The 14358-nt window shown below is 36.2% G+C and overlaps 1 protein-coding gene across 3 annotated transcripts in view; it reads left to right on the top strand.

Annotated features, from left to right (window-relative positions):
- The first annotated feature begins 479 nt into the window (after positions 1-479).
- Positions 480-14358, top strand: part of LOC309629922 (uncharacterized protein) — a 59850-nt gene continuing 45971 nt past the window's right edge. For all 3 annotated transcript variants that reach the window (XM_082394517.1, XM_082394519.1, XM_082394518.1), the window contains exons 1-2: positions 480-1899; positions 2301-2363. In XM_082394517.1, coding sequence (XP_082250643.1) covers positions 1617-1899; positions 2301-2363 — 346 coding nt within the window. In that variant the 5' untranslated portion in view covers positions 480-1616. The remainder of the gene's footprint in view (positions 1900-2300; positions 2364-14358) is intronic.

The raw sequence follows: 14358 nt of genomic DNA, 5'->3' as shown, positions 1-14358 counted from the left end.
AAATTGGTTTATGTACAAAGAAAACTTGGATGTAGTTTTAGTTAAAAATTTTGTTAGAGATAGTAACTTGAGTTTAGAGCTTCTTTTTCTGAAATCACAAATAAAACTACAGTTGGTAAGTGTTATCAAAAGGAAGACATACGGAGTAAATTTCTACTTAATCATTTTAGGTATAAGTGCATACAAATAATGAAGTATATATCTGTGGCATTTATTTTCCCCTATACATAACAGAATTTCAAAACATACTTTTGATTTTTTTTTTTGTCTCAATATGATTTAATTGAAAGAGTGGGTGATTTGGTACCTGATAGTTCTGGGAACAAATACTTGCTATCACGGTTATTGTGTGGCCCTAAGGCAGTACCTTAATCATTGGGCCTCTGTCTTTCCTTCTATCAGATGGAGATAAAAATGCCTACCTTTCAGGGTTGTAGTAAGAATTCCAGGGAATATGTATGAAGCATTGGACACAGTGAATATGTATGAAGCATTGGACACAGTGCTTATACTAAGTGTTGAATAAATGGTGGTCACATTTTAGTGAGACTAGAAGCCTGGGAAATTAAGGCATCAGGGAAAAATGAAACAAGGATATTAGTAATAGAAAAGGCAATGCAGTATATAAAAAGATGATTAAAAATGGCCAATACTGATTGAGGGAATTAAGATATTTGAAGCCAAAATAGGAAAAGGTAAGGACACTCAATAGCAAAGTTTGTCCATATTCTGACTATTCTGACTTTTGGAATTGTTTTCATAAAAAAGCACAATGTCCAAGAAGAGAAAGAAAGGAAAAAGAACAACAATATAAAACTATGGGGAAATTAAACAAAACCAAGAAAATTAGATTCAATATGGAACTTTTGTCAAAGAACAGTTGAACAATGCAAAGAGAACAATATGATAAAACAAAAACCCTGGGAAGTCTAGAAAAGAAAACAAAAGAAAAACAAAGAAACATGAGAAAGACAGAAAAAAAGCAAACACAGAGAAGAAAGGGTTGAAGTGTACATATGCTCAAGCCAGTAGAACACACACAACTCTGCTTTTAATTTTGACAGCAAAAAGATATCTTAATTGGGCAGATTTACTAGAAGAAAAGCACATACATGATGTTAGAAAGCAATGATTTTTTTAAAATTCTCAAGTTGAAACAGAATGCTGTTTAAGCATGATATATGTCTGTGTTTTAAAATGCATATGGAATTCTGGGTTTGGGACAGAGAGACATCACTTGATTTTATTATAAATTTACCCATCTGGATGCTAGAAGTGAGAAATTTGATTGTTTACTCATTCACCCAATCAGAGAAAATAATTTTTTTCAAATTGCAGTTATATCAACAGATACAGAAGAGATCTTATTTAGTTAAAAACCTCCATAAGTGTCATTTAGCTGAATGGATAAAACAACAAGAGAAACAAAACTATTTCCAGCCACACATCAAACCATCTAAAAATTCTTTGGGGAATCTCTTCCTCACCTCTGCGGCAAAATAACACGTGTATCTCGACTACAAATCTAAAGGCAAATAGACTTCTTCCTGTTCACTTATCCTTGCAAGAAAGCATCTGCTCACTAGTCTTTTGCTGTTGTTATTTTTTTTTTCGGAATGCTCCAATTCAAAAACCTCACCCTACCACATTTTTTAGTTGTTAAATCTCCCTGTCCTTGTGCCTACGTCTCTATGCACCAGAGAAACGACCTCATTAACAAAGTAGTTCTGTGCGTCCTTAACACTGAGGCCCTAGACTTCAGCTGGAGGCAGCTCTCTGCTCAGCCCGCAGTGCCGAGTGACACAGGCAGGCGACATCATCTGAGTACTAACTTCTACTACATCCAGACAGACTGCGAGAACCATTTCCGAATCGTGGCAAGACGTAAGAGCAGCAAAGGTAATCCTTCTGTTTCTATATCCAATTTTTGCAAAAATCAAATATTTCCATCTGGAAGGAACAGTTGGGGGCGGGGGCAGGCTCAGTGTCAAAACTGATAAGCCAGGAAATAAATGTATCCATCAGGTAGGAAATAAAGGGCAAACACAGAAAGAGAAGAGCTTCTGATATTTTGGAAAAAATGAAAGTCTCACGCAAGATGAATGAAATGTTTTTAGGATCGATATAAAAAGGGAATGTGCTGGCGAAGGCTTTGTTACATGGGAATTAAACTGCAGGCTAGTATACGGTAATAAGAGGAGGAGTTTTTGTCTTACTGGAATCTCCAAGTTAGAAAAGACTTCAGAGATCATCCAAGTCTATCATGAATGATCACATCTCATACTTTTCTTTTTTTAAAGGGTTAGCTGCAAAGTTTTGGACAAGACCTCTACAGGCAACTGGAAGCACAGTGTACCCAGGTGGTGGGTCTCGTCTGTGGCAATATATTTTTCTGTCTGTCCAATTGAATATGGCTGTAAAGGGAATAAAACCCCATGTAATCTCCAGCAGTGACAATTTAATCAGTTGTGTAAAGGGAAGAAGCAGAGTCCTCTCATTTTCATATTTGCATATTTGATTTTTGCTTTGGGGAATAGAGGTTATGTGTTTCTATTACTTCCCGTTCAATTTTAATATTTAACCCATTTAGGAGCAGATTTTTTTCCCATGGTAGGAAATATTGAGTCAAACTGGTCAAAAAATAAGATTTCATTTCTGAAATAAAGCACTGGATGCAGCATGCTTTGTGTAACATTTTTTCCTACAAAGAATCTGTGTGCCAAACATGGCTTGCGTGCTCCCAGCTTCTGCACGTGATGCGTCCCCTATTAACATTCAGAGATCCACCCAGAAAATGAAGGCAACTGTTTGGAGAACAATGCAAAATGATGAGGGCTATACCATAATATGTCCCCTTTTTTGTTCACATTTTCTTAAAATGGTAAGTCTTAATAACTGCCACTATTTCTGAGAAAATAGGGTTTCTAAAATACCTTATATACACAGGAATCACTTTTTATGAGGCTATAGAGGGGCAATAAATACAGTTAAATTAGTAAAACTCCATTGTTTTTACAATTGATAGAATGATGTTATTGTCCATAATGTGGTAACAGATTAGGGAATAGATTTTAAGATAAATAAGATGCAAGTAATTGGAAGTCATCATCAATTACCCTTGTGTGACTCCCATGAGTATATTAAAAATCCACTCAGAATGGTGTTGAATTTGAATTACTGTAACATAGCTGTTTTTTGTTTGTTTTGTTTGTTTTTTCAATGCATGTAAACCTACACTTGTGAAAGCCCCAGAAGCATGTTGGGTAATTTAAAAAAAAAGAAAAGGCTAGTATTCTACTTGCTTAACGATTTAGAATTTCTTTATAAAAAGTGAACTCTGATTTCACTGGAGAGGAAAGATATATTGATTTGAGTCTATGTAATTTTGCAAAAAGAGAAAAAGATTAAACAAAAGTTTAAAAATACTGTGTGCATTAAATTTAATCTATGTATGTATTCACACACACATGTACATGTTGGGGGATGTGTGTGTATGTGTGTGTGTGTGTGTGTGTGTGTGTGTGTGTGTGTGTGTATAAAAAATGTGGCCTAAATATTGCTAATCAAATTCTATAAGAAATTACTAAAATTGGAATTCTGAAAAGATGTCATTTCATTTTATTAAAAAGCAGAACAGATTGTCTTTTTAATTTATGTCCATGAAGAGTGCACCAGTAGCGATATACAGGCGTGTATAATCATTAGAAGACAGGTATAAGATGCTTCAGGGGTTAGCAGAATTCACATTAAATTCAAGCACATAATACGTCAGGTTTTGAATATATTCTTGTTTATTTAAATCTGCATTCTGATAATCAAAGAGATTATCATTCATATATTTTTATAAATGTATATATTTGTTACCGCTTCAAAGAGGTAACAAATATATGAATATGTGATCCAATGATTACATATTCAAATTAACCCAGTTTCTTTGAATTTGGTCTAATGATTGAATGATCCCCCAAACACTGTAACTCCTCAGGGAAATATGCTGATGCCTCAGCACATTTTCTCAAGGTCTGGAGAGGACTAGATCTGCCAAGGAGTGCCTTGAAGCACAGAAACTCTGCTCTACCTAAACGCAGGTCCTAGGCTTTAATCACAACGGCTAGGTTCACACTAAAGCAATTAACCATATGATTGCTTTCGCAGGAGCCCAACCTCATCAGTAGCTCTCCTTCAGGCAAACTGACAAGGCTGGATGTAGTCAATGACTCAAGTGGATTTGATTACCTAAGAGGTACAAATCTCTGAATACACAAATACAGGGTAGGAATATTCACCCTCAATCTATTTTTTAGAAGTTGATATTTCATAATCAACCCTCTAAATTTAAATGATAATGGTAAAATAACTGCTCCATGAAACAAGAGTTGGCAAGTTTTAGAATGAAGACTGAGACCAAATAATAATGGTCTGTTGTATAGTTTGTTGGTTTTTTGTTTGTTTGTTTTATTCTTTTTGGCAGTAAGTGAGAGTGAGCCATGATAGCTCTCAAAATCTAAAATAATAAGATTTACTTTGAGATTTGAAAGAGGTAAAAATGCCTAAGGAATGTAATCTGTAATTGAGTAGCAACTTTAGATAAGGTTTGAAAGGTGTGTTTGTGCGTGTGTGTGTGTGTACACATAGATACATATATGTGTATATGCCTGTGTCTTTTTTTAGGCTTATTTACCCTTGTGACTTTACTTGTCATTGCTGGACTTGGTGATATATCAAGTGTGAACTTGAAGCTTTCTAGCACCCTCTTCTTGGTATCCTATTGGGAAGTTTCTGCCAGCATGATAACAGGATATTTTGTTACTATCCACTAGAATGGTTTCTTCAAAAGTGAGGCACTAAAGGATTTTAAATGTTTTCCTAGCGTAAAAGCCAAGTATGAATACAAGATCTGAGCAATGTCAGTTTTCCGACAGGTTTGTCATTTCTCAGCACTTTTTTAAGATTATCCTAAATATCCCTTAAATGCAATTAAAATACACTAGACAGCCAGTGACAAACCTCCCAAAGATGCTAAGGAATTCATGCTTCTAGTATGTATCAGTCAGAAATCTGGGAAGTTATGTGGTCTGATGAGCTTCACTGGGGCTGTATCCCATTCTGGAACGCCAGTGTACATATTGCTATGAAAAACTCGTTGAAATCATGAGATTGACCCCCAAAAAAGATTTCCATAATTTGGAATTCAACAGTTAGTTTATTGCACCCAATAAAAAGAAAGTACACCCACGGAATTTTAGTCTTGATGATATTGGGAGCCTCTTAAGTAAAAACACATATCAATAACATGGACATTTTTTCTTTACGGTCTTAAGATGATTTGTCCTGAATCAAAGAAGATTTTATCAAAATTGGCCCTAATGTCTTTTCTGAATCTCAGTTTTAAGCACCACATCCAATGCTTTCTTATGTTCAAATACTTCGGTGAATGATAAAACTTCATCCAGTGACTTGGCAAATTGTATCCCAACCAAAGTCCCCGATTGTTCTGTCTTCTCACTTTCAAAGCACAATGTTCTGAGAATCTAGATGATTTGCTGAGTGTCTGGGGCCCAGGAGGTAAAGTACCTAGAGACCTGAGGGGAAAAAAGTGCTGAGGGAACCAAATTCTCTCACCATCACTGAGAGAACAAACCTGATGGAGATCAAAACATACTTGCCTTGTATTCCAGAGAACCCATCCATCTATCTCTTTTTTTCCTTTTTTCGGTTCTTAAAGAAAAATAAACATATAAAAAAAATCTAAAGAAAGTAGTTATGAAAAAACTTTGGGCAATATGGAGTATAAATACAGCCTGTTTGAGGGTTGATGAAAAGATGGCTGTGCCTGTAGCCTCCTCGCATTGGCCGCTGGTTGCAGTAAAAGAGGCTGTGTCTCCCCACAGCCCAATGCTTGCAGCTCCTGCTCCTCCTTCAGCCTGTTCTTGGCTGTGGATTCCCCTGTGCTCTTTGTGCACTTTAAGTTTAATTTTGCATTTAAAAACTCAATTGGCTCATCCGTTAAGCATAAAGCAGCTCCCTTTTGAACCACAGAGGGAGCCCTGGGAAAACCCGCAGCTGCTGGAACATGGAAAATGGGTTTAAAAAAACAAAACCATTTTGAAACTTTAAAGCATTTTAGCAGCCGTGGATTTCCCAATTCTTACCCTCCAAATGGTTCATCTGTTTAACTTTTATCTGGTATTGGAACACACAAACCAGAGCATTAAATAGCCCTCAAATGACTTTTTGTTTAACACAAAATGAAAGTAAGAGCTAAGCAAGTCATGTGGGAGGAACGTTCAGCTATGGCCTGGAATACCTGCAAGTATATTCTCCCTGCAGTTACAGAAACAATTCTGAATGCAGTCATGCCTCCTGGAACCACAACCTTTCCTCCACTCACTTAGACATGAGTCTAAGACATAACCCCCACCACCAAGCAAAAGAAAAAGGGGGAGAAAACAAGTCCCAAACAAGTCCAAATCCCAGCTTATAAAATGACAATAAAATTGATGGAAAAGTTAATAGGCTGGGGATATGAATGAAACGCTCAATCAAGATTTTAAGTTCCATAATGATTTGTCATTAACTAAAAATTCATGTTTAATTGCAGTTGGATAGGCTGTAGATAAACATAAATTATCATTTTTGTTCCAGGTTCCCCAAGTATTCCCCTAGCTAAACTTGGGACCCTGTGGTAGATACCCAATAGACATATAAAAAAAAAATCTAAAGAAAGTAGTTATGAAAATACTTTGGGCAATATGGAGTATAATTTCACATATAAGTGAAATCATACAATGTTTGTCTTTCTCTGTCTGATTTATTTCACTTAGCATAATACCCTCTAGGTCCATCGAAGTTTTGCAAATGGCCAGATTCATCCTTTTTTATAGCTGAGTAGTATTTCATTGTATATGTATGTGTGTGTGTATATATATATATATATATATATATATATCATATCTTCTGTATCCATTCATCTGTTGATGGACACTTAGATTGCTTCCATATCTTGGCAATTGTAAATAATGCTGCTGTGAACATTGGGGTGCATGTATCTTTTCAAATTATTGTTTTTGTTTCTGTTTTTGGATGTATACCCAGGAGTGATATAGCTGGGTCATATGGTAGTTCTATTTTTAGTGTTTTGAGAAACTTCCATACTGTTTTCCACAGTGGCTGCACCAATTTACATTCCCATCAACAGAGTACCAGGGTTCCCTTCTCTCCACATCCTCACCAACACTTGTTATTTGTGTTCTTTTTCATGATAGCCTTTCTGACCAGTGTGAGGTGATATCTCATTGTGGTTTTGATTTGCATTTCCCTGATGATTAGTGATGCTGAGCCTCTTTTCATACGTCTGTTGACTATTTCTATGTCATCTTTGGAGAGATGTCTGCTCAGGTCCTCTGCCCATTTTTTAGTCAGTTTGCTAGTTTTTTTGGCATTAGTTGAATTAGTTTGGAAGTGTTCCTTCCTATTCAATTTTTTGGGAATATTTTGACAAGGTTAGGTATTAACTCTTATTTTGTTAGCATTCCCCTGTGAAACCATCTGGTCCTGCACTTTTGTTTATTGGGAGGTTTTGAATATCAATTACTAGTACTCTGTCTGTTCTGATTTCCTATTTCTTCCTGATTCAGTCTTTGTTAGATTATATGTTTCTAGGAATTTATACTCTTCTTCTAGTTGTCCAATTTGTTGGCCTATAATTATTTGTTGTAATCTCTTATGATCTTTGTATTTCTGTGGTGTCAATTATAATTTCTCTTTCATTTCTGATTTTATTTAATTGGATCCTCTATTTTTTCTTGATGAGTCTGGCTAAAGGTTTATCAATTTTGTTTATCTTTTCAAAGAACTAGCTCTTAGTTTCGTTGATCTTTTTTATTTTTTTAGTATCTATTTTATTTATTTCTACTCTGATCTTTTTTGTATCCTTCCTTCTACTATCTTTGGGTTTTGTTTGTTTTTTTTTTATAGTACCATCAAGGGTAAGGTTCAAATGTTTATTTGAGATTTTAATTTGTTTCCTGAGGTAGGCCTGTATCAATATAAACTTCCCTATTAGAAATTCCTTTGCTACATGCCACAGATTTTGAAATATTGTGTCCATTTCTATTTGTCTCCAGGTATTTTTTATTTCCTCTTTGATTTCTTCAGTGACCCATTGGCTGTTTAGACTCCCATCTGTTTTTGCAGTTTTTTTTTCTTACAGTAAATTTCTAGTCTAATACTATTGTGGTCAAAAAAGATGCTTGATATGATTTCAATCTTACATGTGGTCTGTCCTGGAGAATGTTTTATGTGCACTTGGAAAGAACATTTACTCTCCTGCTTTTGCATGGAATGTCCTTTATATATCCATTAAGTTCTAGTGGTCTAATGTGTCATTTAAGGCCAATGTTTTCCTATAGATTTTCTGTCTGGTTAATCTGCCCATCAATGTTGTTAAAGTCCCCTACCATTATTGTATTACTGTTAATTTCTTCTTTTATGCTAGTTAATGTTTACTTATTTATTTAGTTGTTCCTATGTTGGGTGCATATATATTTACAAGTGTTATATCTTCTTCTTGTATTGATCCTTTTATTATTATGTAATGTGCATATTTGTCTCTTGTTAGAATCTTTGTTTTAAAGTCTACTTTGTCTGATGTAAGTATTGCTACCCCAGCTATATTTTGTTTCCATTTGCATGGAATATCTTTTCCCATTCCTTCACTTTCAGTCTGTGAAAGTCTTTAAGTCTGAATTGAGTCTTGTAGACAGCATATATGTGGGTTTTGTTTTTTTTTACCCATTCAGCCACCTCGTGTCTTTTGATTGGAGCATTTCATGCATTTACTTCTAAAGTTATTATTGATAGGTATGTACTTAATGGCATTTTGTTGTTTCCTAGTTATTTTTTTTTGTTCCTTTCTTATTCTCTTGCTCTCTTACCTTGTGATTTGATGACTTTCTTTAGTGTTATGCTTGCATTCCTTTCTCTTTATTTTTTATGTATCTATTGTCAGTTTTTAGCTCATGGATACCATGAGGCTCTTATGTAATAACCTATGTATATAGCAGTCTATTTTAAGTTGAAGGTCACTTAAGTTTGAGCACATTCTAAAAGCACTACATTTGTACACCCCCGCCCTCCTGCTATGTTTTTTGTTTTTGACGTCATATTTTATATCTTATTTTGTGTATCCCTTGACTAATTATTGTAGATATATATGATTTTACTAGTTTTGTTTTTAACTTTCATACTAGCTACACAGGTGGTTGATCCACTACTTTTACCATATGTTTGCCTTTATTGGTGAGATTATTTTCTTTCGTAATTTTCATATTTCTAGTTATGATTTTTTTCTTTTCTGTTTAAAGAAGTCCCTTTAACATGTCTTGTAAGGTCTGTTTAGTGGTGGTGAACACCTTTAGTTTTTGCTTGTCTAGGAAACTCTTTAGTTCTCCTTAATTCTGAGTGATAAACTTGCTGGATAGAGTATTCTTGGTTGTAAGTTTTTTTTCCTTTTACTACTTTGAATATGTCGTGCCACTCCCTTCTGAACTATAAAGTTTCTGCTCAGAAGTCAGCTGATAGTCTTATGAGGGCTCCCCTATTTGTAACTATGGTTTTTCTCTCTCTACTTTTAAAGTTCTCTCTTTATATTTAACTTTTGACCTTGTAATTATAATGTGTCTTGGTGTGGGTCCCTTCGGGTTCATCTTGTTTGGGACTTTCTGTGCTTCCTGGACTTGAATGTCTATTTCTTTCATCAGGTTGAGGAAGTATTCAGCCATAATCTCTTCAAATAGGTTTTCTGTCTCTTTCTCTCTTCTCCTTCTTGGACCTCTATAATGAGAATGTTAGCGTGCTTGATGTTGTCCCAGAGGTTCCTTAAACTATTCTCATTGTTTTTTTTTCTACTTTTTTTTTTTGCTGTTCCAGTTTGGTGATTTTTACTAGCCTTTCTTCCACATTACTGGTCTGTTCTTCTGTATCATTTAATCTGCTGGTGGTTCCCTCTAGTATATTTTTCATTTCCGTTATTGTATTCCTTAGCTCTGATTGGTTCTTTTTTATATTTTCTGTCTCTTTGTTGAAGTTCTCATTGTGTTCCTCCTTTCCTCTCCTGAGTTCAGGGAGTTTTTTTAATGACTAATATTTTGAACTGTTTATCTGGAAGACTGCTTGTCTCCATTTCATTTAGTTATTTTACTAAGGTTATGTCTTACTCTTTCACTTGGAACATATTCCTTTGTGTCTTCATTTTGCCTAACTCTGTGAGTTTGTTTCAGGTATTAGTTATATCAGCTACATTTCCTGGATTTAAAAGTGTGTCTTTGTGTAGGTGTCCTGGGGCGGCACAGTAGCGCCATTCCCCCAGCTGCTAGATTCACACCAGGAGTGTCCTTTGTATGAGCTGTGTGTCTGGGCTACAAATGATGTGGACACACTAATGTGTGGGGTTGAGCCCTGTTATAACTGGCTATATGGCCTGGTCACAACTGCTTGTAGCTACTCTGATATGTGGGCTCAGACCCTGGGAAGGAACCACTTTGGGGGGATGCCAGTACCAGACAAGTGCCTCACCAAGACTGGTGGGGAGGGGGTTGTTTTGTAGGGGGCTACAGTGTTGGGTGAGAGCACCTGCCAGAACTGGCAGGATTGGGGGCTACTTTGGAGGGACTCCAGTCCCAGCTGAGAGTACCCACAGGGTCTGGCCGGGGGTGGAGTTGTTTTGGAGAAGCTCCAGTGTTGGCCAAGGGCACCCACCAGGACTGGTGAGGCAGAGGGGACACTTTGGAGGAGTGTCACTGGGTTGGGCCCACAGGTGACCCTAGGGGGAGCAAGCAGTGCTAGTCAGTTAGATGGGGAGAGTCAGAAATGGTACCTGCTAGCACCAGGTCAGCCAGGTAGAAGGTGAGCCCTCCCCACCAAAAAAAAAAAAAAAAAAAAAAAATGCCTGCCAGCTCCTTTGTAGCCAGAGAAAGTTCCAACAGATCCCTTCCCCTTAGCATCTGCCCTAAAATTAGTCAATGAATCTCCTTCAGGTGATTTTCAGACTGCTGCCTCTGTGCTGGGACTCAGGGTGAGTTTTTGCATGAGACTTTGAAAAGCAGAGTCTCGGTTTCCTATAGACATCTGGCTCTCCTAGACATAAGCCTCCTTAGTTTTCAAAGTCCAATGTTATAGGGGCTCATCTTCCCAGTGCAAGCTCCCCAGGCTGGGGAGCCTGATATAGAGTTTGGAATAGGAGAGTCTAGGATTTCTCAGATTGGGGAGAGGACCATAAGAAAGGAGAGGAAGGACATGGGGGGGGGGGGATCTGCAGGGAATGTATGAAATTAATAATTTTTTGTCCCCTCATGTAGGATTTTGATGCCCAGGTGAGAGTATTTCAGGAAGGAAGGTGGATCCTTTTCAGTTGACTGCTGCTGAGAGGAGCATTGAAAAATGGCTTTTGGATTTGGTGAAAGCTTTAGTAAGGGTTACTGGGGTAGCGCGATGCTGATAGAAACAGACTGGAGTGGGTTAAGGAGGGAGAGGAAGGTGAGAATGAAGCGATGAGAATGGCCACCCACTATAGAATTCTGGCTGTGTAGAAGAGAAGAGAGTTAAGCAGAAGCCATGGGTACTGTGGAGATGGGACAAGGCTGGTTGTTGTTTTGAAATGGAGAAAAGAAAAAGAAAATGCTTAGTGTAGGTTCCCAGATGAAGCAGCAGGGAATGGAATCCAAAGCACAGGCAGAGGCACTGGCCTTAGACTGTTTGATGACACATTCTGGATCAAGCCAGGAGAGAAGGAGAAAAGCTTAGACTTTGATGGTATGCTTGCTGTTTATTTAGAAACTTAAGAATCAGTTCATTTGGATTATTTTGTGTTACTGTTATATTTTTCTCTTATATCTCTTCTTATGTATTTGAAAATCTTGATCTATGATTAAAAAGAAAGGGCTGTCATTCTAATATTTTTACATGGCATGGAAAGTAATAGTTCAACTAACTGTTTGTTATAATAATAAAGACCAGAAGCAAAAACCAAAGGCCAGGATCCTAGAGTCTTTCATGTTGACCTCTGTTCTATTATGAACTTTAAAATCTGTTTTACATCAGACACTGCAGGAAATAGAATAGGAGAACATGGGAAAGGAATATATCCTGCTAAGATTGCCTAGATCCAGGGGGATTGGTGATGTTACCAAAGAGAAACAAACAGCAGTTGATGAGGGTTTTCAATATGAGTAAAAATGCTTTGATGTCAGATGATTTTCAAAAAGAGGAAGAAAGATGCAGACTTTAGCAAGAAAATATCGAAACAAAACTCAGATTGACTGAAGTTTTGTCCAAGAAGGAAAGATGCAAGGAAATGAGTAGGGGTAAATCCACAGAGCATAAAAAGTACTCATAAGTCGTTTGTTAGAATTCATGGTGATCATTTCAATCCATGGTAAAATTTTCTTAGTCATATGAAAATTTTAACTAAACATTCTTTTCAAAAAAGAAAGTGTGCTAAATTTAGAGGAATATGCTCGAAATATGATAAATTGTTCAGAGCCCACTTTGGGGTGGATATTCTGTATTTCATTAAATTTTCAAATAAATATTCTTCTTTTGCTTTGTGAAACATCCTTGTATATTATTACGGCTTTTCTAGTTTCTATCCCCTCTTCCACTCCTGTCATTGCTTTCAAAACTGTTATTAAGGTGATGTTATTTACCCTTTCCTGACAAGGTTAAAAGCACTGAGTTAATTGACCGCTAGTTTCAATGGATGTGGTATGGTAATAATTGCTGTAATGAGTAAACAACTGTACAACTACAAATACAATGCCAGCAGAACCTATTTACATGAACCAACATTTAACACACACGAGTGAAAATGATTCCCTCCTGTGATGCTACATTCAACAGAAGGGTTATATCTGGGAGGTCGAAAGACATGCCCAGAGTAATTTACTCCACATAATACATAGTTGTTGTTTCCATAACCCTAATCTTCCTTCTTTAGCTGGAAAGGATGGAGCCGGTGAAAAGGGGCACACATGCACATACTCTTGTTGCCCATCTGGCAAACACCACCAAGCCGTTCAAGATTTATTTCAAGCCTTACACATTCTATGGGGTCTTTCTGAACTTCGTTCCCCTTGGTAGAACTTATTTCTCCCTTCCTTGCGTTTCCAATCTGAGGACAGGAAAAAGAGAATAAATCCAAACCTCTCCTTTTATTATTAATTAATTATTTATTACATTTATCTATAATTCTTAAATATATTTATCTTTTGATTCTTTGGCGGGGTAAGACTCATTTTTCTGCTTTGCATTGTCATAACAATCAATGTTGTATTTGGAGGGAATCCATAACAGTAGTCATCAAAAACTGAACAGAGCGTGACTGCATATTTAAACTTGTGAATAAGACAGAACAAACTGACATAAAATAAACCTAACCCTAAAATTTACCTTAACCTCAACTTTACCTTAACCTCAAAAGGGTATACCTTTTGTTTTGTTTTTTTTTTGTTTTCTTGAAATCATTCAAAATTTTCTACTAAGAGTAAAAAAGGGAGAAGAAAAGCAACAATATCTTGAGAAATTATTAAATTATCTTATTATTTATTGAATGGATTCAAATCTTGAAAAAAATTCTGATGCTGAGCTGGTTTTGAAAAATAATCATCTTTCACATTAGAAAAGTTTAAATTGCCAGTTTAAGCCTGTTCAAATATTTTTATTGCATTCTTAGTAATTTCCCATGGAAGCATTTCTAAAGGCTCAGCAAAACATTTACAATTTTATAAAATCTTTTAAATTAATTTATAACTTAGCTCTGAGCTTCTTTTTGGGAGACTCAAAACAGTGGGTGACCTTATATCCATAATGTGTGTGCTTAAATGTTTTATTACAGCAGAGTGAATTAGGATGGAATTACTTAACTTTCGATACCAGCATTTCATTTAACTGCAGTCTGCTTGGTGCTTTACTTAAACCAATTTAATTCCTTTTCATACAATTGCAAGGTCACTTTGGTATGTTCTAACTGTTCTGTTTTATTTTCAACTGTAGAATGGCTTCAGGTAGATAATATGAGAAAATACTGACCAAATTGAATAATTCTCTTGGCATTGTATCTCATTTGATGTTTAAGAAGATCGATGTTTTCTCCTAATCTTGATAAGTGAGATATAATGTGTACCCAATCTCACCCCGTCTTAGTCCACCTTTTTTATCTCAGCTGTTACTATGACAACCAACTGTGTGCAGGTATAACCTGACAGCATAGTGCTACAGCCCAGCCATACCTGTCTTTTACTTTCTGTCCCTGAGCGTCTTTATTTACACTTACTTTCAGTTTTATTTGTTTTCTAATAAATG

This window comes from Balaenoptera borealis, assembly GCF_965194805.1.
Source record: "Balaenoptera borealis genome assembly, chromosome: 5".
Lineage (NCBI taxonomy): Eukaryota > Metazoa > Chordata > Mammalia > Artiodactyla > Balaenopteridae > Balaenoptera > Balaenoptera borealis.
Note: the sequence above shows the minus strand (reverse complement) of the source record. Positions and strands in the feature narration are given on the sequence as shown.